This window comes from Emericellopsis atlantica (genome assembly GCF_019669845.1).
Source record: "Emericellopsis atlantica unplaced genomic scaffold F5Z01scaffold_22, whole genome shotgun sequence".
Taxonomy (NCBI): Eukaryota; Fungi; Ascomycota; class Sordariomycetes; order Hypocreales; family Bionectriaceae; genus Emericellopsis; species Emericellopsis atlantica.
Genome location: NW_025764724.1, coordinates 136953 through 161955, shown reverse-complemented (window position 1 = coordinate 161955; position 25003 = coordinate 136953). Strand labels below are relative to the sequence as shown.

The window sequence follows — 25003 nt, the reverse complement described above, 5'->3', positions numbered from 1 at the left end:
AAGCAGATGAGATAGGTGTGTAGGGTAAGTATTTGAGCGAGGTGGTCAGCCTTGGCGATACGGCCTGCCCCTTCCCTTATCGAAAGGTCCCCTCTTCCCCACACTACCCGGAGCTCTACTGCCCCACCTGAGCTCCGCCGCGCCCTTCAACATCACCGTCCTTATCACATGAACCATACGTATTACCTGTCCCTCACGTTTGTGCCCTCTGTTTCATCATTCATAGACATCCTTAGAGGCTGAGATTCGATTCCATCTCATATCCGAAAGTAACCATGGCGTCCCTCCCCCCCAATGCCCGTGCATCACAACACCCCAGTCTCAAAGCCAAGCTCTCCCAGCTGCGGTCGAAAGCCGCCAGTCCGAGGGAGGTCAAGACTTTAGTCCACGAGATATCACTTCTTCTTGCTGCCGAAGCACTCTCTACGGCTTTGAAGTCCACAGAAGGTCCCAAGGTAGGCATGATTTCCTGGTGCGGCGTCCCCGGGACGAGAACCGCAACTGACAGCCCAACCAGAACCAGACGCCCCTTGGGTTTGAGTATGTCTCGTCAACAATCTCGCCGGGTAACATTTGCATTGTGCCTATTCTGCGCTCAGGTCTAGGAATGGTAGAAGGTAATATCGCGTCTCGCCACGAACCATGTACTCTGCTTACGAGGCTAGCTGTGCAAACGATGCTCCCCGACCCCGTCCCTGTACACCACCTTGGCATGTACCGCGAGCCGACCACCCTTGATCCTGTCGAATACTACAACAACCTCCCTCAACACATTCCGTCTTCTTCAGAGGAGGATTCATCCACCCTCGCCATCGTCGTCGATCCTGTGATCGCCACGGGAGGCACATGCGCGGCTGCCATCAGCACGTTGCGTGAGTGGGGAGCCAAGCGTGTCCTCGTTCTAGCCGTCGTTGCGGCGGAAGAGGGTCTGCGGAAAGCAGCAAGTGAATGGCCTGAAGGCTCAGAGATCTGGGTAGCAGGCGTGGACGGTGAATTGACCAAGGAAGGCATGTTAAAGCCAGGTCTGGGCGATGTCGGCGACCGCCTGTTCTTGACAATCGGCAAATGAGCTTGCCAGGCAGGTTGCACGGGGTCTGTTTGACAGCGCTTGGCGTCTGTTTTCGCAGTATCCTGAGTTCGCTTTCTAGATTCATAGAACGGCATAGGGTTCCTCGTCAACTAGAGTCTTCTCCTTCCAACAGTCTTCCACCCACTTCCCACCCACAAGTCGGGGTATGTGGCTCCTCTTGGACAGGTCTTTGCGGATAGCGTCTGCTGTTTCACCGGCTTGCATCGGATCCTCAGCTACGAGGACGATCTGTGTGACATCCGCGTTTTCCATGTCCTCGGCAACCCGACCTCCGGAAAATCGTATCCAATTGGCCAACTTCTTGAGACGGGGCAAGTCGGACTCCTCGACTGCTTTGAGGTGCACAACGATTCGCTCGAAGATCATCCCGCGAAGATCGTTCAAGCCTTTACCTCTGTCTTCCAAGTCTTCGAGGAACTGACGCCTGCTGAAAGCACCAATTTCCTCATATTTGGGCATATCCGCGAGAATGTCCCTGAGTTCATCAACGGACACATCCCTGGCGTAGCTGTCCCCGAATTGATCTATGTTTTCTTCCGCCGCCATCTTCAGAGCCTCAGAAGCGTGAAAGAGATGACGTGGCTCAAATGGCAAGGCAAAAGTGCGGTCGCTCGAGTCGAGACAATCTTGGATCCATCGAGGCGAGATCAGGTCGACGTCGCCACTCTTCATCAGACTGGCCACCTTGACGACCCTCTTGCCTGCAACGAGTATCATGTTGGTACCCGGCGCGGCACGTTGGGAAACAAGTCCGCCATTTTCTTTGATGAGTGTTTCGAGCTCTGTTTTGGTCTTCTTGAAGGGCTTCAGTGATTCGGAAAGGATGCAGAACTCCAAGCCCTTGAAGATCTGTCCCCTTTCACCGGCAAATTCCGCTGGTGCAGCGTCCTCGCCCGCAATGACGAGGTCTCTCTTGATCCGCTTCGTGCTTTTCTTGCGGCGGTTCTCCAATGTCATGGCTTTCTCATGAGACTCTTCATCAACCTTCTTGCGCAGCTCCTGAAACTCCTCCAACGAGAGCGCCGAGTCCCAAGGCCGGTCCGGCCGGAGCCGTCGTAGGCGCGGAAATCGAAGTGTGAATCCTCTCGCGAATTGATCACTGGCTCCAACACTCGCCGCCTTTACCGATATGATAAACGAGTCGCTCGGTTTGATCCACACATCCGGGCGCTCGTATTGCTTGGCCTCTCCGCCGCCGAGCTCAATGTACTCGCTGGGCGGGTTCTTCCTATCCCACGGAATCCACTTTCCCTCTGTCTTGTGTCTGATCAGGGCATAGTCATCGGCTTTGAAGCCACCGCCGACCTTGAAAAAGCTGAAACACTTTTCGGGATTTGCACCCGCACGTATATGGTTCTGAGTGACGCGGAGACCGCACATGAAGCTGGATAGGTTGCCCCCTCTTCTTCCAGAGCCATAATAGCCGCCAATGACCACGCAGTCGAGTGATTCCCCAAACTCATCCATATACTCAGGCTTCACCTTGATCCAATCATCGTTACGGCTGTTCAGACGATACATGGAGCGCGGGTTCTTGAGAACAAGTCCTTCCGACGCGTTGGCGACCACGTCGCGCAGAAGAGGCTCGATAGCATCGGGTCCCGTGGCAACAGTGTGGGGGTGAATCTCGAGGCGGCGATGTACTGGCTTAATTGCTTTCTCCAGAGCCTTGAATCGATCTCGAAGCGTGTACTGCGTGAGCTGCTTGTCGTTGAGGTACAGAATGTCGAATACGCGAAAGATGGGCCGATGGCCTGCAGCGTCCGACGTAGAGGTATTGCTGCGTTCTGAGAGGGCGGCCGTTTTCAGGGTGCCAAACGCTACAATCTTGTCCACATCCATGTCCCACTCGATCATCTCGCCGTCCAGAATCAGGTTGCGTACGCCCGAGGCAAAGGCATGTCCAAGGTGCCGCGTCAGCGAGGATTGATCATCCTGGAACCCATTTCCGTAGAGGTACGTGTAATCCTTGGCCTTGCGTGACCAAAAGCAGAAGCGGGTGCCGCCCGGGTGATCTGGGTCCGCAACCATGTGCATCTGCATACGCTCGCCATCAAGCTTCTCCTCGATCCAGTACTCTGGGTCGTCTTCGGTAGGTCGCAGGAGCTCCGTCATCTTCTGGAAAGAGGTTGACAGCTGGAATTGGGCAAGCTGCGGCTGGAAACACTGCATCAGGGCAATGCCCGCCTCTTCCTGCTCCAGGCGTGTTGATGGATCATAGAGCTCCCAGCACACCCTTTTCAGACTCGAAGACACAGAGAATAGTGCTTCACCATCAGGGTGCCATAGGTCCAGAATAGTCCTCTCGGTTGCGCCGACCTTCATCTGCTTCAGAATGATGCGGATGATCCACATGAGTTCTTCGGCATTCATACGGTTGTAAAAGACCTCAAAGACCCGCAGGTTCTCTTGCTCGCCGGCGGATGCCGCCAGTCTGTCAAGCTGGACGTTGACCTCGGCGATGGTCATATCGCCGGGCTCTATCCTCATGGGTCGTTTGGAAACCACCTCGAAGCAGCGCCCAGCAAAGTCGCCCGCCAGACGAGAAGCGGTTGTCTGACCCGGCAGTTTCCAGTGGAGCAGATTGTACCCATCTTCCGAGTTCTTGTCAATCTTGATCAATTTGACAAGCAACTTACCAATGGCATTCTCCTTTAAGCCGTACACGCCACGATCGCGGTCTTTGTCGGGGAGAATGATCCTCAGCGCGGGATAGAAATCATTGCCGACTTCTTTCCTCCATCTCGTGATGAATCTCTCAATGATATGGCGCCTTTGTTCATGTGGCGACAACTTCGTCTGGCCACGAGGCCCTTGCTTGCGTCCTGCAGGTCCTGCACTCGGTTGTTTCTTGTTCTCGTTAAGAGGGTTGAAAAGCTCCTGGTACAGTTCCGAGAACCTGAGAGTCTTGGAATGATTTCTTGGTCGATTAGGGAACCTGTGGTCGTCAGCGATGGCTCTCCCCTTGGAAGGCGAGTGTCGGACTTGTCGTCTAGCTCTGCCTTTGACGCGCCATATTGCAAGTCGTCTTCGATGGCGGCATCCTTGCTGACAGCGGTGTCTGCCATAGTGACTGATGTTTTCACTACGTCTGGTTGCAAGAGGCGAAAAATGCAGTGTCGGACCGCCCTTTCGAAAGTTTCTTAAGAGCGTCTCATCTTGTTCCGAGCGTGAATTTCACATCATCGTTAGGGGGTTCCAGACTGCTATTCACGCTCTGTTAAAAGCCGTGATCGCACCGTGATTCGCATTCAGCACGTGGTGGGCTGCCTAGCCGGGGTTGAAGCTTGACACTCATCAGGCAGACGCGCCTCCGCCTGCAGGGTAGCCAGTGCCGCAGCACGAGCTAGGTTGATTACAAAAGGGAAACAGTCAATCAATGATCCACCTTAGTCATCATCTTTGCAGTGACCTCATCCCGAACTTAATGCCCCATCTCCCTCGGCACAGATGAGAGAAAGTATTCGTTTCGACACGCACGAAAGACGACTCGGCATGCAACAGCGGATTTCGGACATCCGAAGTGCTAAATTTCCCGATAATCCCTACTACATACTCCGTGCTACGTGCGCACACGGCTAAGTCGGCAACAATGGCACTCGATTCTCATGGCTGTGCAGCGTCCGATGCTCGCGTACCCTTGGGATGGCTTGGACTTTGGACTCGGATCGAGCTATCTGCGTCTCATCATTGACGTCAGATGCCATGCCACGAGACATGTATATACGTGTTTAGACACGGGCAAGTCGAGTAGAGGACGTGAACAGCAATTGACGATTATTGCAAGTGACCATTGAGCAAATGCCCCGACCTCAAATTCCGATCGCATACTCACCCCATTGTGAGCGACTGAACTAGAGCCTCGCGATGCTGCTGCTTTCCAGCTTCCTACCAACAATGCCACGCAACCTCTCCAACCTGCGGGACAATCTTTCCCAGCTCAAAGACTTTTTGTCTTATCTGTCGACAGTAGAGGGTGATTTATCAAACATTACGGCGCCTCCTTTTATTCTTGCTCCGAAATCAGCCATTGAAGTACCCTCCGCCTGGGCCTCACGTCACGACTTGTTCCTTGCGCCTGCTGGCGAGCCGGATCCACAGTTGAGGGCGGTTCTTGTTGCGAAGAATTACCTGTGCAGCTTGAAGCAGCTCGTCGACGAGGGCGGCGAAAATGCAGCAAAGAAACCCTTGAACCCGTTCCTGGGCGAGCTTTTCATCGGGACCTATGGCGAGGGCGCCAATGCCACCAGGTTGATCTCGGAGCAGGTCTCACATCACCCACCCGTGACGGCCTGTTACATGCATAACGAGGAGCATGGCATCACGTCGCGAGGCTTCGCTGCGCAGCAGACGTCATTCAGCGCGTCGAATGGTGTTGCCGTGAAACAGATTGGATATGCAGTCGTTCGGGTGGACAAGTACGACGAGGAGCACCTCATGACGATGCCCACCCTGCTCATCAAAGGCCTCACGACAGGGTCGCCGCACCCGGAATTGGGAGGTCCCTGCTACATCAGCAGCTCCAGCGGCCCATTGACCAAGATCGAATTTGGCAGTGGCGGCACGTTTGGGCTGGGCAAGAAGAACAAGGTCCAGGCCACGGTCTACAAGACCCCCTCCATGAAGGATGTTCTCTGTGAATTCTCCGGTCATTGGGACGGCAAAATGGCCATCAAAGATCCAAAGGGTGAGGTTCTCGAGGAATTCCAGGCCGACGACATGCCTCCTATCAAGCCCACTGTCCGACCCGTCGAGCAGCAGACGACGTGGGAATCTCGACGTGCATGGAGCAAGGTGTTTGAGGGCATCTACGAGGGCAACGTACAGAAGATCCATAAGCATAAGAGTGCGTTGGAGGAGGCCCAGCGCGCTTTGCGCCAAAAGGAGAAGGCAAGCGGTTCATCATGGGAGCCATGCTTCTTCACGAACCGGTCCGAAGATGCTCGCGTCACCTCTCTGCTCAAGGCCCTGCCAGAAGAGGCGCGCAATGAACTTGCCCCGACGAAGACGGCTGGGTCGTGGAACTCGATTGGCATCGGGGCCGCCGAGGACATCCTCAGTCGGCTACACGCCCTCCGCGCCAACAGCCCTACCAGCACAAAGTGAATGGGACCAGTCATTCTATTCGCACGGATCTACTCCTTCTGGAAGACTTGCCGACCCTCGAACCACGTTTCCTTCACGACACCACGAATCAGCCCCTCCGGTTCGAGCTCCACGTCGCACACTACAAAGTCCGCTTTCTTCCCTACACGGAGATCCCCAGTCCACTGGTCCGCGAAACACGAGTATGCAGATCCCAGAGTGGCACCTGCCACAGCTTGACACACCGTGAGCGCAAATTCAGGATTCACAACCTCCTCGCATGCCGGCTCGCGGTACGATTTCCTCGTGGTGGCGATATAGAGATTCGGCAGCGGCACGTGAGGTGCCGTCGGGGCATCGGAGCCCAGCGCCAGGTTCGCGCCTCCATCAGCAAACTCCCGATACGCGAAACGCCGTTTGCATCTGTGCTCGCCCAGCAGCCGCGGCCAGGCACGCAGAATGGCTGGATCGGCGTGCACGGGTTGGATGGAGGCCGTGATGCCTAGCTGGCCGAGTCGTGCCGCATCATTCGCAGAGGCGAGTTCCAAGTGCTCGATGCGCGGTCTCCTCGAGGCGTCCGTGTTCTTCTCCAGAACGTTGATGGCGGTGTTGATGGTGCGATCGCCAATGGCATGCAGAGCAACTTGCAGGCCGGCGTCGTGCGCGCGCTTGACAAGCGGATGGAGGACCTCTTCGGGCCAGATAGGATCAGGGTTGATACCGGTAGAATATGGCTCGGTCAGGGAAGCCGTGCAAGCATCAATGATACCGTCACAGATGACCTTGATCCCCACCACTCTGCAGTCTTGGTCCTTGAATTCCCGTGCTAGCTTCGCTGCGTGATCCACCTGTGCAAACACCGCATCGATGCCCGAGTCTTCCTTGAGGGGCTTCATGAGCCAGTATGCGGCAACGCGCATGCCGCCCAAGCCTTCCTGGTTGCGCAGCTCGACGAGTGGCTCCCAGATGGTGTCGTCCATGGCCATGTCCACCATGCCAGTGTAGCCGCACGCATTGAATGCCTCGATGGCCGCGCGGATCGACTCCTTTCTCTCTTCGATGCTGGCGACGCGGGCCACAAACGGCCAGATGATCTCAAAGACGGCGCTTTCGTTGAACACCCCGTTCAAGCGTCCCTGTGCGTCGCGCGAGAAACTGCCGCCTGGGGGATCCGGCATCGATCCCTCGAAATCCAGATCCATCACATCACAGACCTCCTTGAGGCCTGCAGTGTTCGCCCATGTCGAGTGCAGATCCTTTGCGTCGATGTACATGGGTCGCGGGTCAATGTCATCCAACATGCTCGCATCGACACCGTCGGGCGTCATGCTGTGCATCCATCCCCTTCCATAGAGCCTCTTGGCACCGGGGTCATTGCGCGCTGCCTCTCGCATTCGCTCTCGGATGTCCTCGAGTGATTTGCAGTCGTCAAGGGCCACTTTGGTGAGGGATTGGCCGAGGAGAAGCAAATGCATATGTCCATCAATGAAGCTGGGCAGGATCTTCAGGCCCCCAATGTCTCTTTCCGCTGCGCCTTGGTCCCGAGCAGCTTGTACAGCTGGATCTGATAAAGAGCCGACGAATGCGATTTCTCCATTGCGGACGATCATGCAGTCTGCAAGGCTCGGCTTGTCATCCCGGTGGGAGGACTGATACACCTGCGCATTATGAAAGATGACATGGTCTGTGGCCATGGCGCAGAATGCGATGTCGACGCTCTGAATGTCCAAATGAGTAGGATGTTGATTAACGAATCAGGAGAACAGCACATGGAAAATGCCGCCTGCTGGTGGTGCTACATCTCCCCTCCCTCCTCCCCAGTTCTTCCCCACGCCGGCATCGGGGGGGATGGAGCTCACGACTGGAGTCACGAACCCGGAATATGCAAGTCGGATTTTGGGCATTGGGTCGATCGGATCGATAAGATCCCAAGCGCATGAGGAAAAGGCTTTGGACATGCATTGTGGACTTGCAAATTAAATTTTCATTTGGAATGTAACAAGACGCTGGTGTGTATAAGAAACCGACAAGTACCACAACGCCTACCATGCAACGGGTAAAAATGTTGGACGATTGGTCAAGTGAGCAAGTCAAATTGACCCTCGCTTTTGCATTGCAGCATCAAGTTTTTGTTTCTGCTTCCTCTTCTTCTGTTTCCGCAATGATCCAATGTGCTTCCGCTGGATGATGCGTAGTAACCCCTCGTAGATCATGTCTCGCATGAGAAGGATAATAGTCACTACGACGGTAGGTACAGCACAGGCCCAACTGCCTCGGTCAGTGTTTCGTTCGAAGAGGTTTGTGGAAGATTGAGGTAGACTCACAAGTACCAGATGCCGTTCTTGACTTCTGGGAATTGGTCTGGTGGAAAGTTCTGACCAAAGAATCCGGTGATGAACGTCAGCGGCAGGAAAATAATCGTTACCGTGGTCAGTTGCTTCATGCTCTCGTTCTGACCGGCACTGATGGTGTTGAAGATCAGGCTGATCAGGTTGTCAGACGACTGCTTCAACTGCTGTAGGTTCTCGGTCACAATGATACAGTGATCAAGGACGTCGCCGAGATACGTTTGCGTCTTGGGTGTGATGATGACCCCGGACTCTGGGTTCTCCAGCTCTTCCATCGCCTCGTCCTGCTCCAGCAAGGTACAATGGTCGCGGAGAACGTTGACCAGGTTATCGACCGGGTTGAGGAAGCTGAGCATCTTGTTCATCTCAGCTATGCAGATATACAAGGTGCGACTTTGGTGCATGGACGGCGAAGTGAGCACGTCCAACTCCAGGTCACCAATGACGTCGGTATATACGGCGGCCAAGGGGATGGCAAGATCGATGATGGCGTCGATGATGGCTTGGACAAGTAAGGAGCCGTCGACGGACTCTCGAAGGATGGTGCCCGGTGTGCAGAGACGAGTGACAATGGGACGTTCGACATCACCAGCCGAGCCCTCGAAGAAGGAGATGACGGTATTGTCAGATGTCAGAAACATTGAAACCTGCTCCGCCGAAATAGCCATCTTGTGTGGCGCAAGCGATGAATGCCGTTCCATGTACTCGGTCCGTGCCTCGTTCCCGGAGGCATGATATCGCTGTAACGATCGGAGCATGGCAGTCTCGTTCAGCATCGAACCGCCAGGCAAGGCCTTTAAGCCGTTGGCGATGTTCGGCATGACCTTCTCGGAGTCCCGGCCAATGCTCTGTATGGCCTCCTCGCGCTCTGACCTCTTTGACCTCCAAAGATCCATAAACGACTCTCGCAACGAGCGGAACGATTTGTGAGAGGACAAGCTCGTGCTCGATGTGGAGGAGCTATTATCGTCGTCACTGACGAGATGCACCAATTTTTGCAGCGTCATGACAATGAAGGCGTGGTTCGGATACCAGTCAGCCTTGGTTCGGTTGCGCAAGTTCATGACATCCTCCAGCGCCAGCTTATGCAGTCCCTTGTGGAAACCGACGGCCTGGATCACGTCCCAACTCAACCCGTTGACGTTGATCCAGCGGCATTTGGCCCATTTCTCTTTGGGTCGGGCTATGTATTCGATGAACCCTTCATTGTCAAAATGGCGCTTTTCGACATGATTGTCCGCCCAATCGACCACTGTGATCTGACAAGGCGCACTTAGTGTGGGCATGGACGCATGGCCTCCGTCCGGCAGCTGAGGATCAAACCCGGGCTCCGACCCAGGCTGCCATCCCGGCCTCTCATTGTGATCCGTATCTAACTCATCGTAGTCTTCCACCGTGCGGAATGTGGCGGCTCGAGCTCGACCGCCGAGTCCACCGGCGGAAGGTGGCGCGAGGGTGTTGCGGCGGCGAAGACGGAGGGAAGGCGACAGCAGGCTGGGGCTGGCTCCATGGACGCGCGAGTCCGATACCGAATCGCGCTGCGGGTCGCCGGCGGTGGAAGGGATGTTTTGAAGATTTTGAGTATCGATCGTGAGCGGGTGGGATGTCGCATGTGCTTGAGCGTGGTCGATGGCGATGGGGTCGTCGCCAGGCTGGGCCTCGGACGTGTGGGGGCGCGAGCCGGACATGATGCCGTCGCAGTCGCTAGGGCAATGCTCGAAGAGCTAGTATAATAGCTAGCGCATTGTCGAGAATGATGCCGTCGAAGATCAGGAGGCTGTATGAGAAAAAAGTCGAGTTGTTTGCATGTTGCGTCGGGAGACACTGGAGCTTGCTCGAGCACCCAAAGTCTAATCTAGATTCGAGCTTGGGTCCATCCAGGCCAATTTGAGGTTGGACCGGGCCCCTGTAAACTCAGTGCTGAGCAGCCCTATCACAAGTTACGCGGACCCCTGTGAATCACCTCCTCGAGTCGTCCTCCAAGCCAACGAGTGCTGATGATTCCGCATGCCTCCGTCTTTCGGATTGCCGCTACGTATTTGTTGATACTTTGGTGCCATAGCCTCGGTAATGCATTCAAGATCACTTGAATGTCGTGCATCTGCATGATGAATATCTTGCCGCGAGAAAACACAACCTCACCAAGCACATCTCACGCCTTCCCAAGGTACAGCTACAACCTACATGTATGCAGCATATGAAAAGCTGCTGCATGCTCGAGTGTTGCAAGCGATTAGACTGGAGCTAAGTATTTTGTATACGGCGAGATCTACCAAATGTTACTTCCTACCTCTTCACGACCGTGATCGAGGAGCCCAATCCACAAGCTTCCTTCTTGCCCCTGCGCGAGCTGTTGGCTACCGATCCCCTCTAATGGCTTACAGGTGTGTACGCTCTGATGAAAATGAGTTGTCTACGGCCATTTCACTCATGACTTCTTGTATCTGCCTTCCTTGTCTCGGGGGCTAACGTGAAATGCAATGCTTCCTCCAGTTCTCAACAAGCATGCTCAAGGCACCGTTCTCACTCCCCCCTTCTCCCCCCTTTCCACCGCGTTCAGAGCCCCTGCTACTACGCTCCATATCTTCTCAGAAACGTCCTCTACGCTCCCGCCGGCGTCCACGACGACGACATCCTCATCCCGCTCAATCTCCCCACCGTCGACGACACCGCCAAGCTGCCGGAAGGCCTCGCCCACCTTCTTCTGCATCTCCTCTTTCTCGTATATCTCATTGCCCCATCCGCCTCGCGCCCTCGCCTCTTCCGGCGTAAGATCCAGGAACAAGACGGCGTCAGGGCGCGGCAGCCCACTTTCAGGGGCTGTAAGCCAGGAGAGCGGCATGGATGGGTTTGATTTGGCGTAAGAGTACACTATCCCTGAGTGATAGTAACGGTCGCAGACAATGGTCGTCCCTTCATTTAACAGCCTCTCAATCGACTTTCTGCATGGCGTCAGTCCTCGCTACAAGGGGAAAATGATGAGGTCTGACGTGCGCTGCTTCCCACCTATTGGCGCTGAACAGGAGGTGGATGACATGATCCTCTACCTCCACGTCGCTCTTGAGATAGCCATCAATCATTTTGCCAATGACTGTGGATCTATCTATGCCACGTTAGTCTCTGGGCCGAAGAAAAGAAGTAACAAGCAGGTACCTGGAAAGCGCATAGTCTTTGCTGGCCGGCCTGCCTCGATGAACCGCTGCTCGAGAAGTTTGACTTGGGTCGTCTTGCCGCTGCGATCGAGACCCTCGAGCACGATAAACGCGCCTCTTTTGCGGGGCTCGGATGCCATATTGATGCGTGACCTTTTGATGAGAACGTGAACTGCAATGAGTACCGTGTCGATGTGAATTGAAAGCGGGACGGCAAGCAGAGTACAATCTGCAATAATGCAGCCGAGGTGCTGTGGATTGGAGGGGCGACGCGAATGGGTTAAGTGGTGTCCAGGTTCACAGATGAGAAGATGAGTCTTATGAGAGCATGTGAGCAGGTAGAATTGAAAAACAGTTACCGATACGATGAAGCGATATTTCTATCGATAACTTTAGTTGCGAGTGAAAAACTATCCATAACTTTAAGGGTCCCATCGGTTACTATACTTGCTAGGTTCGCGGCAATAACTACTATTTCACAACTTTTGCCAGCACCTAGCGTTGAATACCTATCCATAACTATAGGTTAATGATCTTCCTATCGATAACTTTAGTTACCTGTGAAAAACTATTCATAACTTTGAGGGTTCCATCGGCTACTGCAGGTTCGAACAATTAACTATTCATAACTTTTGACTGCACCGTGCGCTTACAATGATAAGTAGAGGCCAACGCGAGTTCAATGGGTCATGGCACCATTCGTACAGCGCACCACTAATTAACATCAAATCGCATTCTGTACAATGAGGATCTGCAAGGTCCAAAGCACACCATTGCAATAAAGGCGCCTTCCATACGCAATTTCTATATGTTCCCGCGAACTCAAGACACGCGCGCAGTATCAATAACACGAGAATTGCAACGCACGATATACGAGGAATAAACAGGTATTGAAGCAGTAAACCAATCCACGCAAGGCCAAACCATCAAAGCGATCTAAACCAAATCCAAACAAATACCGCTGACAATTCAAACACCATTGTTGATCCGACAACCCAAACGCCAGCGCCCATACATATATCATTCCAGATCCATCACTCATTACCATTCGCATTACTTAGACCATCAAATCATGTCACGAAGACGCGGTGGCTTCACCCTCGTCCTTGGTACTGTCACTCTCCCAGAGCTCGAAGCTCTCCCCCGTGCCCTCGATCGGTAACAAGACCGCGGCTTTGGACGGCGACGCCTCGTCAGACTGGCTGATCATGGCCTCGAAAGTTTCCGGTGCCGTAGGCTCGGGGGTAGCTTCCTTGACAACGGGGTGTTTCAACTCCGGGGCGAACTCGAACTTTTCAACAATGGTCTTGGGCTCGGGCATCTTCTCCCGTGTGTTGTCCTCCACATCGGTCTCGGCCTCTTCGTCGGCTGGCACGATGATGACAGAAGCCTCGTCTAAGCCCTCCGCAAAGAACTCGCTGGCGTCCATTTCACCCAGCGCGACGCGCTCCTTCTCAACAATCATCTCATCGTCGCGAGCCGCGCGGCGAGATCGGAGGCTCGTGGTCTGCGACACATCGTCGACTGGTGCAATGTTCTCCTTGTCTTCCCGCCCTTGGTGGTTCGCGCGTCGAGCCGACTCTTCGTCGGACGAGATATCAAGGACGCAGGTGCCGTGCTGGAGAAGGTTGGTCATCTCCTGCTCGGCGGTGTCCTCGTGAATGTCAAAGAACCAGCTGGCTTGCATGCCGGGTTCCTGCGGTGCAGGCTTCGGCGCGGCCTTGGGGGCGGCCGGGGCATAGCTGGGAATCGTACCCTTGAGGGCAGCGTCGAGAGAAAAAGGAGCGCCGCCACGGCCACCGATGTTGAACGATGGAGGGTCGATGCGGCCCGTGCGACGTCTGCTGTTGCCCAGAAGACCTGCACGCTTGCTGCCGCGGGTAGGCGAACGACCGGCAGGTGCTGACAAGGGCGAGGGCTTGACGACATTGGTGTTGAGCTTGGCGGAGGGGGGCTTGGGTGTGATGGTGCGACGGCTGCTCACTGATGTAGGGACAGTTGACAGCACGGATTTGGGAGTGGTGGTAGACTTGAGAGTCAAGTTGGTGGTGGGCTTGAGGACAGAACCTTTCCCGCTGGAGCCTTTGGAGCGCTTGACCGAGAGGATGGGGTCGACGTTCTCAGCGTCGTCAATGTAGATTGACTCGGCCTTGCGCTTGGACACTGGGGTTTGAATAGCTATTAATGGTGTTAATTGCTGCGCGCAGCCAAGATCGTTTACAGATGCATACCATTCTGGCGGTTCTTTAGGCTGGTGAGGGTTTGGAGACGAGATTCATCCAGCGGAGCAAAGGGCTGGCGAGTGATGGCGGCCATGGTGGTCTGATCTCAGCGATATCCAACGACCAAGCTCTGTGTGTGAAGCTCGAGCCAATCCGTGGGGATAGGACAGACGAGAGGCGATGGGCAATGGAAGTTGCCTCGCGCGAGAGTCGATTGTTTGTTGTGCTCTTCTCAATTCGTATGTTGTGGTCTTTCCCGCACAGCAAAGTCAATCGGATAAGCCGATGGAGAGTGGCGAGAGAGGAACCGTCCGTCCAGTATGCGAGGAGGAACAAGTGGTTTAAGGGAGGGAGAAGCAGTGAGGAGGAGGGGGGCGAAAGATCAAGTTACAGCGACCCGATTCAGAGACCAAGTGCAATCGCGAAAGTGGTTTGATTCAATTAACGAACGCCAGCTGAGACAGACAGACAGACACGGCGCTTCCTCATGACAGAGTGAGCGAACGAGGGGCGGTGATGAGGGAGCGAGCGAGCGCTCAACGCGTCCCCATATGCAGCTTCAGCAGCGATGCAGGTCGCGAGCCAATCGCCGCCGAGCAGGGGGGAAGGCTCATTTCGGCGTGCCTCAGCCAATGGCGACGCGTGACCTACGCCAGGCCCCGCACTATAGCACTGAGCGCACGCGCTGAGAAATGTGCTGGGTAACAAGTTCACGCGCCGTGCCCCGCAGCTGGCTGTTAGTACGCGTCCGAGCTAGGCTATCTTGGGCCTCAGTTCAATGCAGGGCAGCAGCCATTCAATCGCCATCGGCTTCACCCTTCGTTGCTTCTGATGGACTATTGCTTGGAGTGGAATATTGAGCAATAATCCCTTTCCAAGGCTCCAATCCCATCTCATCGCGATCTTAATGCCGTATGGGTGGCTTAATTGCTGACGTATGGTACATGTCCCGTCCAATGTCTCTCCGACCTCACGGCCACGGGCGATCATTCTGGCCCGGGTTGGCCAAGGCCCAACACGCCTGGCCCGTCTTCACCAGGCCATCGAACATCGCCAGGTCGGGTCAGATGCGGCCACTCCATCTCAATCACCGCACGCAAACCACACCATTGATTGGCTCGATCGCAGCACTAGGGCCTCGTCCTCCCCTTACGCAGGAGTATAAGGAGGCCAGGCCACCCGCGTCCATCCATCTGCTTCGCTGCGCTACGTGCCTTGCTCGCGACGACAGGCTGAGGGAGCGTCGAGTTCATTCTTCCATTTGGTCATGGAGCATCATGATGCATCACATGATACTGCACTTCGCAGGCGGATAGTCCTGGAATTGTGACACGCCCAGCCAGCCCCTGCAGTTTCCAAACCACCATGTGAAACGGTGCAACAACGCAAGTCCAATCTGGGGACAGTTCAAGGCCACCATCCCATCATGTCCTCTTCTTTGCCAATGTACACCACGCTTGTTATCCATGATGCTGTGGCCGACGTGGCTTGCTAGGCTTCCCTTTCCAAGACCCTCCGAGGCGGTCGTGAGACGGAGGATTGCTGGGCGCGAAGGACTTGACTTTGGTGTCACGGCCAGAGAGGCGAGCACGTAGCAATTGTATAAGTTAAGTGCGGCCTCCTCATACACGGCCGACGACGACGAAGTGACTGCTTAGCATCTCGTCGTTCACAGAAGCCTGCTGGTCGGTGCCTCGTCCATCTTTCGCTACAGCTTTCACGCATCTCTACAGTCATTACTGCATCTTTGAGCATACGTCAACATGCATCTACCTACATGTACCCAGCTGGCCCTAGTCCTTCTCTCCTATACAGCCTGCACATTGGGACATTTCGTCGGTGCTCGTGGGGGCCATCGCGGCGGCAATGACATTCTCAACAAGGAGGCGACGAAAGAAGCGCATCCGCGAGACGACACGGCCACCCGAGCCTTCTCAGACACCTCCATCCGCAGTAAAAGCGGCAAATGTCTTTCCGTCGACCCTCGCTCAGGCGACTTCCGGGCCAACCTTACGCCCGTGCAGTTAAAGGACTGCAACACATCGTCTCGTCGTCAGCAGTGGGACATTATCACCTCGGGCCAGCATATCGACCAGCCCGGGTTCGTCCTTCTTGTCAGCACCCTCACGCAGGCTTGCTTCAATGCGGACCCCAGGCGAGATCCTGGCTCGCAAATCAACCTCTTCAGCTGCGGTGGCAGGGCTGATGGCGGCGGCGAGGTGACCTCTTCTCAGTTGTTTGCGTCAGATGGCCCTCTTGACAACATGCGGTTCTCTCCGCAGAATGGGCCAGGGTTTTGTCTCACTGCCAACGGGGATGTGGTCGACATTGCAAGATGCGATGCGCAAGACGACAACCAGCGATTCGTTATTAATGGTGGAAGTCCTTAGCTTTCGTCTTGAAGGTTGTTCGTCACCGGGAAACAAGAGACTGTAACTTGAAGTCCGCATACACTGCTGTGTTGGAACACCTCGAGGCAGGAAGAGGGCCAAAGCATTGCCCATTCACCCAGGGATGGAGGAACAGAAGATCAAGAGCCTGATCAATTTGGGATAGTCGCCAATTTCTCACGCAATGCGTATTAGAGTGTGATCCCTAAAACACCTAACTTTTATATATACCCATTATCTATGCGAAAACAACCGTCTTCACCCCGTTCATGAACAGTCTCCGCTCAGCAAACCACCGCACGGCTGTCGCCAACGTAGTGCACTCCACGTTGGATCCCTCGCTCGTCAGCTGCTTGGGTCCCATGCCATGGTTCACCCGGCTGACGCCCTGCTCGATGATAGGACCCTCGTCCAGGTTGGCCGTCACAAAGTGCGCCGTGGCACCAATGATCTTGACACCGCGGTCGTAGGCCTGGTGGTACGGCTTGGCGCCCTTGAAGGAGGGCAGGAAGGAGTGGTGGATGTTGATGATCCGCCCGGGGAGGGCATCGCACAAGGTGGGCGACAGGATCTGCATGTAGCGGGCCAGGACGACGAGCTCGACGTTGTGCTCCTCCACCAGCTTCAGGACCTGCTTCTCCTGGTCCTGCTTTGTGGCGGCCGTGACGGGCAGGTGGATAAAGGGGATGCCGTAGCTCTGGGCGAGCGACTCGAACTCGGGATGGTTCGAGACGATGAGGGGCACCTCAATGTTGAGCTGGCCAGTCTTCATGCGGAAGAGCAGGTCATTGAGGCAGTGGCCGATCTTGGACACCATGATGAGCACCCGGGTCTTTTGGGAGAAGGGGCGGATGGTGTAGTCCATGTCGTATTCCTTGGCCAGGGCGTCAAAGGGCCCGTTGAGGTGGGCGGTACCCTCGGAGGCCGAAGGCTGAAAGTGAACGCGCATAAAGAAGCGGTTCGACGAGGGATCACTGAACTGCTGGAGGTCCGCAATGTTGTGTCCGTGACCGGCGAACAAGCCTGTCACGGCATGGACGATGCCCGAGCGGTCCGGGCAGGACAGGGTGAGGATGTGATCGGCCTTGGTATCCATTGCGTTCGTGATCTGAGCTGTTGAAGCTTTGTACACTGAGGGTTGAGAAGGGGGTATCAAGTGAAAAGTGGCTGAACGTGTGTATATGTTTACAGGAGGCCTTTGAGAAGACGTGCGTGTGAGTGAGTCAAAATCGGAGGGTCCACCACCGAAGCCAGACAGACCGCGTGCCGCCGGGCTAGCCCTGTCTGGCCTGTCTTTTTCGGGGGTTCGGGAAGTGGTGAGGAAGACTATTAGTCAATTAAAATAGCAATGCATGGTTCCATGCCCTTCGACAATATTATGCTCTGACACAGAATCAGACGTTTCGGTCTCCGAGCGGATCTGATCTGCATGCGGAGTTTACAATATGCATCCTTGACAGCTCTGGTGCGGGATCTGATTAGTCTGGTCCGCATGCGGGTAACAGGACATTCACCTCTGCGATGCTATAACTCAGCCAGAAAGAACAGTAATGCATTGTGCGTGAACCACCCTCCCACCTGAACGCCATCCATATGACACTTTGAGCTGCGCTCATGAAAGTAGGGAACCCATCGATGCTATCGCCGTCCTCGTCCGCCTTGGGGCATGCCTCCCATCCCAGGCATACCGCCCATGCCTCCCATACCCATCTGCTGCATCATAGCTTGCATGTCCATACCGTTAGGCATGCCCGCGCCGCCGCCGCCGCCGCCGCCTCCACCGAACATCTTCATCAGACTACCCATGTCGGGCATGCCTCCACCTCGGCCAGCACCGCCTCCCATGCTTTGTAGTCGCTTCTGCATGGCAGCCATCTGCTGGGCCTTGTTGCCGCCGCCACCCATCGCCTGTTGCGCCTTCTGCATGTTCTTCATGTTCCCGCCCATCTTCTTGGCCATGCCGGCCATCATCCGTTGTTGCGTCAAGAGATCCTCCACCTCGCGCACTGATGTTCCTGAACCACGGGCAATGCGTGTCATGCGCGACGGTTGTTCAATCAGGATCTTGCCGTCCGAGTCCAGCTCCTTCTCGGTCATCGAGTCGCAGATGTAGATCATACGCTTCAGCTTGGCGCTACCCTCCTCGTCGTCCATGCCCTGCATCATGTTGCCCATGCCGGGAATCATGCCCGCCATCTTCGATAGCGGGCCCATCTTCATAATGTTCGAGAGCTGGTCGCGCAGGTCGCGCACGGTGAAGATACCCTCCTGGATGTGCTTGATTGTGTCCTTTTGGTTGAGGTTCAGGCTCTGGACGTGCTCCACCAACCCCTGCATATCGCCCATGCCCAAGAGTTTCTGCACAAACTGCTGCGGCGCAAACTTCTCGAAATCCATCATGTGCTCACCGGTACCGATAAACACAATGGGCGTGTGCGTTGCAGCGACGGCGGATATCGCACCACCACCTGACGCATGACCGTCTGTCTTCGTGATGATGATGGCTCCGAAATCAGCTGCCTCCTTGAACGCCCTTGCCTGCGATTCGGCTTGCTGACCGATGGAAGCGTCCAGCACCATGATGGTCTCGTCAGGCTTGATTGCGGCCTGAATGTCCATCATCTCCTGGAACAGGGCGGCCTCCTGCTGATGCCTTCCCGACGTGTCGACAATAATCACGTCGAAGCGCTCCTTTTTGAACTGCTCCACACCCTGTCGCGCGACCACCGCAGGATCGGTCTCCGTTAATGAACCATAGTATGGGATCTTGGCCCTCGTCGCGTTCTGCTTCAACTGATCAAACGCACCGGCACGGAAGGTATCCGCACAGACCAAGCATGCCTTGAACCCTCTCGTCTGGTAGTGTCGCGCGAGCTTGGTGCATGTCGTCGTCTTACCGGCACCCTGTAGACCGACAAACATGATGATATTCGTCTTTCCCTTCTTCGGCTTGAACGATTCGCAGTGCGGGTCCACGAGTTTGACGAGTTCATCAAAGACGGCTTTCTGAATGAGGCGCTTCTTGTTCACGGCTGGCGGCAACTCCTTGAAGTTGACCGTTGTCTTGATCGATTTGCGGAGCTGAACGACGAGCTTGAGGTTGACATCGGCCTCGATGAGGGCGTTGCCGATCTCCTTCAGCATGGAGTCAAAGGCCTGACGCTGTTAGTATCTCGGGTGGCGGTTTCGAGGAGGGGCGGGCGCAAGGCGCACCTTTTCGTCGACATTCTGCTCGCGCGTGAGGTTCGAGACGGCCGAGTTGATACGGCGCCCGAGATCTTGGAGAACCATGGCGCTGGTCGACGGCCGTTACGGCGTGGCTGCTGCGTGGTGGAGGATGGTGGGTGGTAGTTGTAGGAGTCGACAGCGAGCGGTGCAGCTGCTGGTTGATCAAGACAGCGACAATGTGGAGGTGGGGCAACAAATGTCGACTGCCCGCATCGACTGTCTCCTGGCAGGTGTAGGGTAGGTGGTGGCCGTGGCATCCACTGGCTCCTGTTAATGGATGGGTAACACCGCCAGACGAGCGCCTTGTTCACATTAATGTAAGCCGAGATCGATTTTGTCTCCAAGGAGATCTTGAACACAACCAGGAGCAAATGTTTGGGGTGACAGGACTGAACCTTGGGCTATGTAATGTTGTAGGTAGATCTTATTGGCCAATCGCAACAAGACGCTCGAACCCCGTAATGACGCCCGCCTGTAATGCCTGAGGATGCTCCAGAATCTCAGATAGCTCCAGTTTGCCTCGCAGCGACTCACCTCGTGCAATTGGACACTCGACACTATCCGAACTGCGATCAAGGCTCTCTCGAAGCAAGCATGCGCGGTCAACAGTGTGTTCACGGCTCGCGCCGCGCGCTTCAACGAGTTTTCCTCGCCCAGCCCGAGGGCCTCCAAGTCACACGACAAGCTTCGCCATGGCAGTGCGTCCACCAGCTGCGCACAGCGCCACAGAGGCGACGCTTCGTCACTTCGACGCCCTTTGCGGCGAGCAAGAAAGAAGACATAGACCAGCTTGAGGCCTCCATGAAAGCCGAAGAGAAGATCGACCCTCGCTACACGACCAGAGCGTACCAAGAGAAGACTGGCCGCGCGCGCTACCCGCAAGACTACGAAATCACCGATCCTCTCATTCGCGTCCTCGATGGCGGGACTATCGAAGGGCCACTTAACACGCGCTTCGTCATGTCCAAGCTCATGGACGGCGAATCGCTGCGCATGGTGGAGCCATACGATCCTGGGAATCCGAAGGAGAGGATACCGCCCACCTACGCTCTGTGCAAGATCATCGACAAGAACGAAGCCTATCGGCAAGCCAAGGAGTTGAAAGAGAAGAAAAAGGCGCAAAAAAAGGTCAAGACCAAGGAGATTGAACTATCTTGGGGCATCAGCGAAAACGATCTGTTGACCAAGACGACACAAATCGGCAATTTCCTGGAGAAGGGCAATAAAGTCGAGCTCACGCTGGGCAAGAAGAGAGGCGGCAAGGAGGTCGCAGCAAAGGCAGCAGCCGGCGTCCTCGCTAGAGTGAGGCAGGAGATTGAAGCGAAGAATGGCATGGAGATTCAGAAGAAGACGACGGGTGAAGTCGGCGGGACGATGAAGCTTTTCCTGGAACCGAAGCCGACGCCGACGACGAAGCAGGGAGGTGCAAAGACAGCACCAGAGGACACAGGGGCGCCCAGCTGAGTCGTTCTCGGAGGCATGACTCTGTGATTTGGTCCGTCTGCCCGACTGCACATTATATGCTAGAGGTTTGGCAATGTACAACATGTACCATAACGATAAATTTCAGGCATATACCAATCTACGTGTTTGATTGTGGACGCATCGTCCGGTCATTCATCATATCTATCCGGTTTTTGTGGTGTCAAACGCCAACGCCAGTTCGCAACGAGCCCTATAGAATCTCCTCGTCCTCGTCAATGGCCAGATACCCGTCGTCGCCTTTTTTAGAGGGCGCATCTCCTGTTTGGACGGCTTCTGCAGCGCCCATATCCGCATCGTCGTCGTCGACTTTGGTGGCGACCCCGTCACCCTGAATTTCCTCGTCCTCGTCGTCGCTCGCGTCGTCCGCTTCTTGCTCAGCCGCCTCGGCCTCCTTGTTGATCTTCTCCCACGCTTGACTCCTCTCTACAATGTTCTTCCCGCGTCCTTTGCTCTTCTCGACCTTCTTGCTGGTGCGCTCCACGATCGCCTCCGCCATCTGCAAGCCCCTCTCCTGGCGTTTCCGCGCCTTGGCGGATAGTTGGCTCTTGCGACCGTTCTTAGCCTTCTTGCTGACACCAGCTGAGCGTTGCACGGCGAGAACAGAGGGCCGGGGTGCTGCGTCGCGCGGAGGGGGTTTGACGTCTTTCAAGGACTTGTCGGTGTCGATGCCGGGAGATGTTGCGCGGCGCGCGGCACGAGAGTGCTTTGAGGGAGCTACAAATTGGTAAGCGCTTCGGTTCGGGAGGCGTTTGGCATTGACATACCTCTATTTTTCGCCATTTTGTGTAGTCTATGTATGCTGGGACTGGTGATGTTCCAGCTCACTTCATGTTGGTGGGGGTTGTCAATCGGATGCCATAAATTTTGGTCCCACACACTGATAAGCTCACCGAATCCCGAACCTTCTTATCGAAGCTCACCGAGGCGGCACGTCACGCGTCGAACTTACACCCTTGAGTTGAGCTGTCGTCGATCATCCTTTGTGTCGCTTGGTCCTTTTTTCTTCTTTTCTTTTTTCGAGATCGTCACTCTTGGTTTGGCTCTCTTGGAAGCCCTCGCCTCCCATTGCACAAGGTATTCTTGACTCGTTGTGGTCCCTGTCCTCGGACGTCACGAGATTCACATACCATTGAGCGCCAATGTCGTTTCCTGCCGTTGACTTCCGCTCAGCTCAATTCATCAACTTATCATTACAATGACTCTTATATGCAACTCGTGCTCTTCATCTTCTAAGCATTGTTCTTGCGCTGGTCGGCAAGAAGGTCCAACCCAGGAGACAGGCGCACCCATTGAAACCTGCAAGGTTGGCGATGCCGAGTACCTAATCCATCCTCAAATATTGGTAAGAGCTTGTGACGGAGGAGTCCAGACGATTGGCGTCAAAAGGGGCAAGGGGATATGGACACTTGCTAACGTCCTGGCAGGCCGCTATCCAGGCAGATATCAAGCCCAGCGCTCTCATCCCAGTCACCCTGCTCAACACAGATGAGATCTTCAACGACAGACTTGAACAAATCCTGAACGAATTTGACGCCACTGATGATGTGTTTCGACCGGAGTTTGGTTCGGTCCTTGTTGAGAAGCCAACGTCATCTTCACTCGTGGAAGATGGCATTGCTACTCGACGGAGTACCTTTCAGCAAGCCAAGTACTCCAAAACGCTGTACGCGCTTCGATGTCCGGGAGCCCGCTCGCTTGCGGACTTGAAAGAGCTTCCTTCAGGTCCTTATTTCCTCCGAGGCCCCAACATACACGCAGCGTATGCTCTTCACGTTGACACGTACCAGGCCTTCACCAGGGGCTTGATCCCAGATGATGTTTTCCAACCGCAAAGGTGACTTTCGCATGTGTGAGCTATGTCGTACATTGCTAAGGTGAGATAGATACCAAGAATTCACCCTCCTGGCTCAAGGTGGTCTGTTTGCTTCGATCGCTGTGCCGTCGACTCTGTATTTTCGAAAGGACAAAGGCGGCCTGCGTGGTGTCCGGATCTCCATCAGCGAGTCGATGAGGCTAGAAGGGGTGCGCGAAAGTTTTGCCAACAGAGACTACACACTGTTTAACCGCATCAGCGCCGAGACCAATGCTATGGCCCAGCACCTAATCGATTTAGGGGCGGTCATTGTAGGTCAGACAAAAGTCCCCGAGCTTCTGGCTGGCGGTTGGGAGGACTCAACCAAGCCCTGGAACCCTCGCGGTGACCAGCTCCAGGATTCTGGGGCTGGATCGTCAGGAGCAGCAGTTGCTGTTGCAGGCTACGACTGGATTCGAATGGCCTTCGCCGTCGACTGTAGGGCAACTTATCTATCTGTTGATCAGCGACACTAACAAAGTTAGCATTCGGTGGATTGCGAATCCCAGCTGCCCGAAACGGAGCTTATGCTGTACGCACATCCTCTGACCGGCAATCTCAGGGTGACCAGCTGTTGTATGTTCAGCGTAACGGCTTCGAAGCGCATTGCGACTAATACCCGGGGTAGCAACGATGACCTAGATGGCTATGGGGTAGCAGCAAGATCCTGTGCGGATCTGCAGCTTGCCTCCTCTGCCATTAGCCAAAACACGATGCCCAGAAGTCTCATGCAGAGCTCCAGGTCTCAGATGGCCACCAGGGTCATCAGTCTAGACTGGGGCACCACGGGCGAAGACATGTTTTCTCCAGAGCAAAGAAACTGCTTAGAGCAACTGTATCGGAAGATACGCCGGGTACTCAACGTCCAAGTCGAATCCATGAATCTGGAAGAAGAATGGCAACGCCACAAGCCTGCAGGCCCAGGCCTGCTAGAACAAGTCGGTGTTGTGAGTTTCGTACGCCTTTGCTGTATTGCTTCGCTGACCATCGTCGGCGCCATATAAACTCCTGAGCAGAACCTGGAGGCACTACTTTGACGGTTTCTGGGCGTACTACAAACGGTGGTATGGCCGAGAACCGTTCTCTGACCTTCAGACTCGACGATCGCGGTAAGAGAGTCCTTGCCAAACGACAGATGTGTAATGATCGGCTGATCTTCATGACCCAGTGACCTGGGCCATCTTGGTGGGGAGGAAGCGACTTGCCTTCGCAACGACCTGATCGCCTTCAGGCACTGGTTTCGAAAGCTTGTCGAAGCGAAGAGTATGAATGCAAATGAGCGCACTCTCGTCATATTTCCTGACGTTGTTGTTGAGCCCACCGACCGACGGCATGAGTCTACACCGGATCCAGAGACTCTAACCTACTCACAATTCCTCACTCATTGGTTGTCACCAATCACGAGATGTTCGCAAGTAGTGGTTCCCTGTAAGTGCAAATACCGACCTCTCATGTGTTCATGCTAACACCTTTGCAAAGTTTCCCAAATCGAGACATCGCTAGAGAGCAATCCTGAGATCAAAGAATGGGCGCTACCGGTGACAGTGTCACTCCTATCAACGAGCGATGCGAGCGATCTTCTGGAGAGCGTGCAGGGCATCATCGATTGCTGCACGTCCGAGGTGCAGACGGGCGAATGGACCTTTCCTCAAGACTTAGTCTCCCAGTGAAGATAGGACAGCGAAAGCGTGGTGCGGGTAAAGACGATTGTCAGACTCGTCTCAACGTCGCTGTCAAGTTGATTCGGGTACTGCAAATGCCTAGACATCAACCGCCTTGTTCGTGATGAATCATCCTCACTGGTTTGCAGGTGATCGACCAGGTCTAGAGCACAATGCTGTCATCAGAATCCGTGCAACATAGTGTTCCTTGTTTGTACGTGGGAAACCACACAAAGCCCATTTCTTATCGCAAACAGGGATCGCCCAGTCGTGGATGGTGGGGAATTGGGAGTCCAGAACTATCTTTTTTCTTGGGCATACCTTGGGCAGCAGCATTGCCAGTGACCAGTCTGTCCTATCCCATGACACGCCGCACTATCGTGGGCTCGCTGTCCGATTTCCGCAGCTTGACAGACTGGATGTCCGAGGCGGTGACGGTCAAACAACCAGCCTGGACTTGGTGAATTGTGGGACAATGGGTGCCATCACA

At 55.0% G+C, this 25003-nt stretch overlaps 13 protein-coding genes across 13 annotated transcripts; 5 read left to right on the top strand and 8 right to left on the bottom strand.

The window, feature by feature from the left end:
• Window positions 1-275: 275 nt before the first annotated feature.
• On the top strand, window positions 276-1069 carry F5Z01DRAFT_676106 (uracil phosphoribosyltransferase-domain-containing protein; the record flags this gene model as incomplete). The annotated part of the gene is made up of 3 exons (XM_046265216.1): window positions 276-455; window positions 518-617; window positions 666-1069. 3 exons carry the CDS (start codon window positions 276-278, stop codon window positions 1067-1069), a joined length of 684 nt encoding a protein of 227 aa, XP_046116144.1.
• Window positions 1070-1109: 40 nt separating this feature from the next.
• On the bottom strand, window positions 1110-4538 carry F5Z01DRAFT_236048 (uncharacterized protein). The gene is made up of 2 exons (XM_046258365.1): window positions 4076-4538; window positions 1110-4028 (listed from the first exon to the last, which is right to left on the bottom strand). The coding sequence occupies exons 1-2, from the start codon at window positions 4156-4158 to the stop codon at window positions 1151-1153; spliced, it is 2961 nt and encodes a 986-aa protein (XP_046116143.1). The 5' UTR covers window positions 4159-4538; the 3' UTR covers window positions 1110-1150.
• Window positions 4539-4987: 449 nt separating this feature from the next.
• On the top strand, window positions 4988-6196 carry F5Z01DRAFT_626019 (uncharacterized protein; the record flags this gene model as incomplete). The annotated part of the gene is made up of 1 exon (XM_046261455.1): window positions 4988-6196. The coding sequence occupies one exon, from the start codon at window positions 4988-4990 to the stop codon at window positions 6194-6196; it is 1209 nt and encodes a 402-aa protein (XP_046116142.1).
• A 29-nt stretch (window positions 6197-6225) lies between these two features.
• On the bottom strand, window positions 6226-7785 carry F5Z01DRAFT_682720 (amidohydrolase 3; the record flags this gene model as incomplete). Its single annotated transcript, XM_046265786.1, has 1 exon — window positions 6226-7785. The coding sequence occupies one exon, from the start codon at window positions 7783-7785 to the stop codon at window positions 6226-6228; it is 1560 nt and encodes a 519-aa protein (XP_046116141.1).
• A 635-nt stretch (window positions 7786-8420) lies between these two features.
• On the bottom strand, window positions 8421-10450 carry F5Z01DRAFT_661157 (uncharacterized protein). Its single transcript, XM_046263870.1, has one exon. It carries the CDS (start codon window positions 10209-10211, stop codon window positions 8496-8498), a length of 1716 nt encoding a protein of 571 aa, XP_046116140.1. The 5' UTR covers window positions 10212-10450; the 3' UTR covers window positions 8421-8495.
• Window positions 10451-11032: 582 nt separating this feature from the next.
• On the bottom strand, window positions 11033-12089 carry F5Z01DRAFT_727035 (putative thymidylate kinase; the record flags this gene model as incomplete). The annotated part of the gene is made up of 3 exons (XM_046266662.1): window positions 11677-12089; window positions 11514-11626; window positions 11033-11461 (listed from the first exon to the last, which is right to left on the bottom strand). Exons 1-3 carry the CDS (start codon window positions 11813-11815, stop codon window positions 11033-11035), a joined length of 681 nt encoding a protein of 226 aa, XP_046116139.1. The 5' UTR covers window positions 11816-12089.
• Window positions 12090-12498: 409 nt separating this feature from the next.
• On the bottom strand, window positions 12499-14401 carry F5Z01DRAFT_236216 (uncharacterized protein). The gene is made up of 2 exons (XM_046258368.1): window positions 13907-14401; window positions 12499-13853 (listed from the first exon to the last, which is right to left on the bottom strand). Exons 1-2 carry the CDS (start codon window positions 13989-13991, stop codon window positions 12751-12753), a joined length of 1188 nt encoding a protein of 395 aa, XP_046116138.1. The 5' UTR covers window positions 13992-14401; the 3' UTR covers window positions 12499-12750.
• Window positions 14402-15660: 1259 nt separating this feature from the next.
• F5Z01DRAFT_676099 (uncharacterized protein) lies at window positions 15661-16287 on the top strand (the record flags this gene model as incomplete). Its single annotated transcript, XM_046265215.1, has 1 exon — window positions 15661-16287. The coding sequence occupies one exon, from the start codon at window positions 15661-15663 to the stop codon at window positions 16285-16287; it is 627 nt and encodes a 208-aa protein (XP_046116137.1).
• A 119-nt stretch (window positions 16288-16406) lies between these two features.
• Window positions 16407-17654, bottom strand: F5Z01DRAFT_236073 (formyl transferase). The gene has a single exon (XM_046258366.1). It carries the CDS (start codon window positions 17381-17383, stop codon window positions 16526-16528), a length of 858 nt encoding a protein of 285 aa, XP_046116136.1. The 5' UTR covers window positions 17384-17654; the 3' UTR covers window positions 16407-16525.
• A 271-nt stretch (window positions 17655-17925) lies between these two features.
• On the bottom strand, window positions 17926-19578 carry F5Z01DRAFT_682717 (SRP54-type protein; the record flags this gene model as incomplete). The annotated part of the gene is made up of 2 exons (XM_046265785.1): window positions 17926-19422; window positions 19501-19578. The coding sequence occupies 2 exons, from the start codon at window positions 19576-19578 to the stop codon at window positions 17926-17928; spliced, it is 1575 nt and encodes a 524-aa protein (XP_046116135.1).
• A 531-nt stretch (window positions 19579-20109) lies between these two features.
• F5Z01DRAFT_676096 (translation initiation factor IF-3) lies at window positions 20110-20979 on the top strand (the record flags this gene model as incomplete). The annotated part of the gene is made up of 1 exon (XM_046265214.1): window positions 20110-20979. One exon carries the CDS (start codon window positions 20110-20112, stop codon window positions 20977-20979), a length of 870 nt encoding a protein of 289 aa, XP_046116134.1.
• Window positions 20980-21190: 211 nt separating this feature from the next.
• Window positions 21191-22202, bottom strand: F5Z01DRAFT_690948 (Alb1-domain-containing protein; the record flags this gene model as incomplete). Its single annotated transcript, XM_046266139.1, has 2 exons — window positions 21765-22202; window positions 21191-21714 (listed from the first exon to the last, which is right to left on the bottom strand). Exons 1-2 carry the CDS (start codon window positions 21778-21780, stop codon window positions 21191-21193), a joined length of 540 nt encoding a protein of 179 aa, XP_046116133.1. The 5' UTR covers window positions 21781-22202.
• F5Z01DRAFT_661138 (amidase signature domain-containing protein) lies at window positions 21841-24989 on the top strand. The gene is made up of 9 exons (XM_046263869.1): window positions 21841-22074; window positions 22171-22342; window positions 22425-22834; window positions 22884-23290; window positions 23338-23428; window positions 23481-23799; window positions 23846-23961; window positions 24021-24280; window positions 24332-24989. The coding sequence occupies exons 2-9, from the start codon at window positions 22196-22198 to the stop codon at window positions 24520-24522; spliced, it is 1941 nt and encodes a 646-aa protein (XP_046116132.1). The 5' UTR covers window positions 21841-22074; window positions 22171-22195; the 3' UTR covers window positions 24523-24989.
• Window positions 24990-25003: the final 14 nt, after the last annotated feature.

Coding starts and splice junctions, on each gene's coding strand:
- F5Z01DRAFT_236048 (XM_046258365.1), bottom strand. CDS start 4,158: ATGGCAGACACCGCTGTCAGCAAGGATGCCGCCATCGAAGACGACTTG. Junction 4,029..4,075: donor AAGGCAGAGCTAGACGACAA/GTCCGACACTCG, acceptor TGACGACCACAG/GTTCCCTAATCGACCAAGAA.
- F5Z01DRAFT_661157 (XM_046263870.1), bottom strand. CDS start 10,211: ATGTCCGGCTCGCGCCCCCACACGTCCGAGGCCCAGCCTGGCGACGAC.
- F5Z01DRAFT_236216 (XM_046258368.1), bottom strand. CDS start 13,991: ATGGCCGCCATCACTCGCCAGCCCTTTGCTCCGCTGGATGAATCTCGT. Junction 13,854..13,906: donor CCTAAAGAACCGCCAGAATG/GTATGCATCTGT, acceptor CACCATTAATAG/CTATTCAAACCCCAGTGTCC.
- F5Z01DRAFT_236073 (XM_046258366.1), bottom strand. CDS start 17,383: ATGGATACCAAGGCCGATCACATCCTCACCCTGTCCTGCCCGGACCGC.
- F5Z01DRAFT_661138 (XM_046263869.1), top strand. CDS start 22,196: ATGACTCTTATATGCAACTCGTGCTCTTCATCTTCTAAGCATTGTTCT. Junction 23,800..23,845: donor TGCTAGAACAAGTCGGTGTT/GTGAGTTTCGTA, acceptor TGACCATCGTCG/GCGCCATATAAACTCCTGAG. Junction 24,281..24,331: donor TTCGCAAGTAGTGGTTCCCT/GTAAGTGCAAAT, acceptor ACCTTTGCAAAG/TTTCCCAAATCGAGACATCG.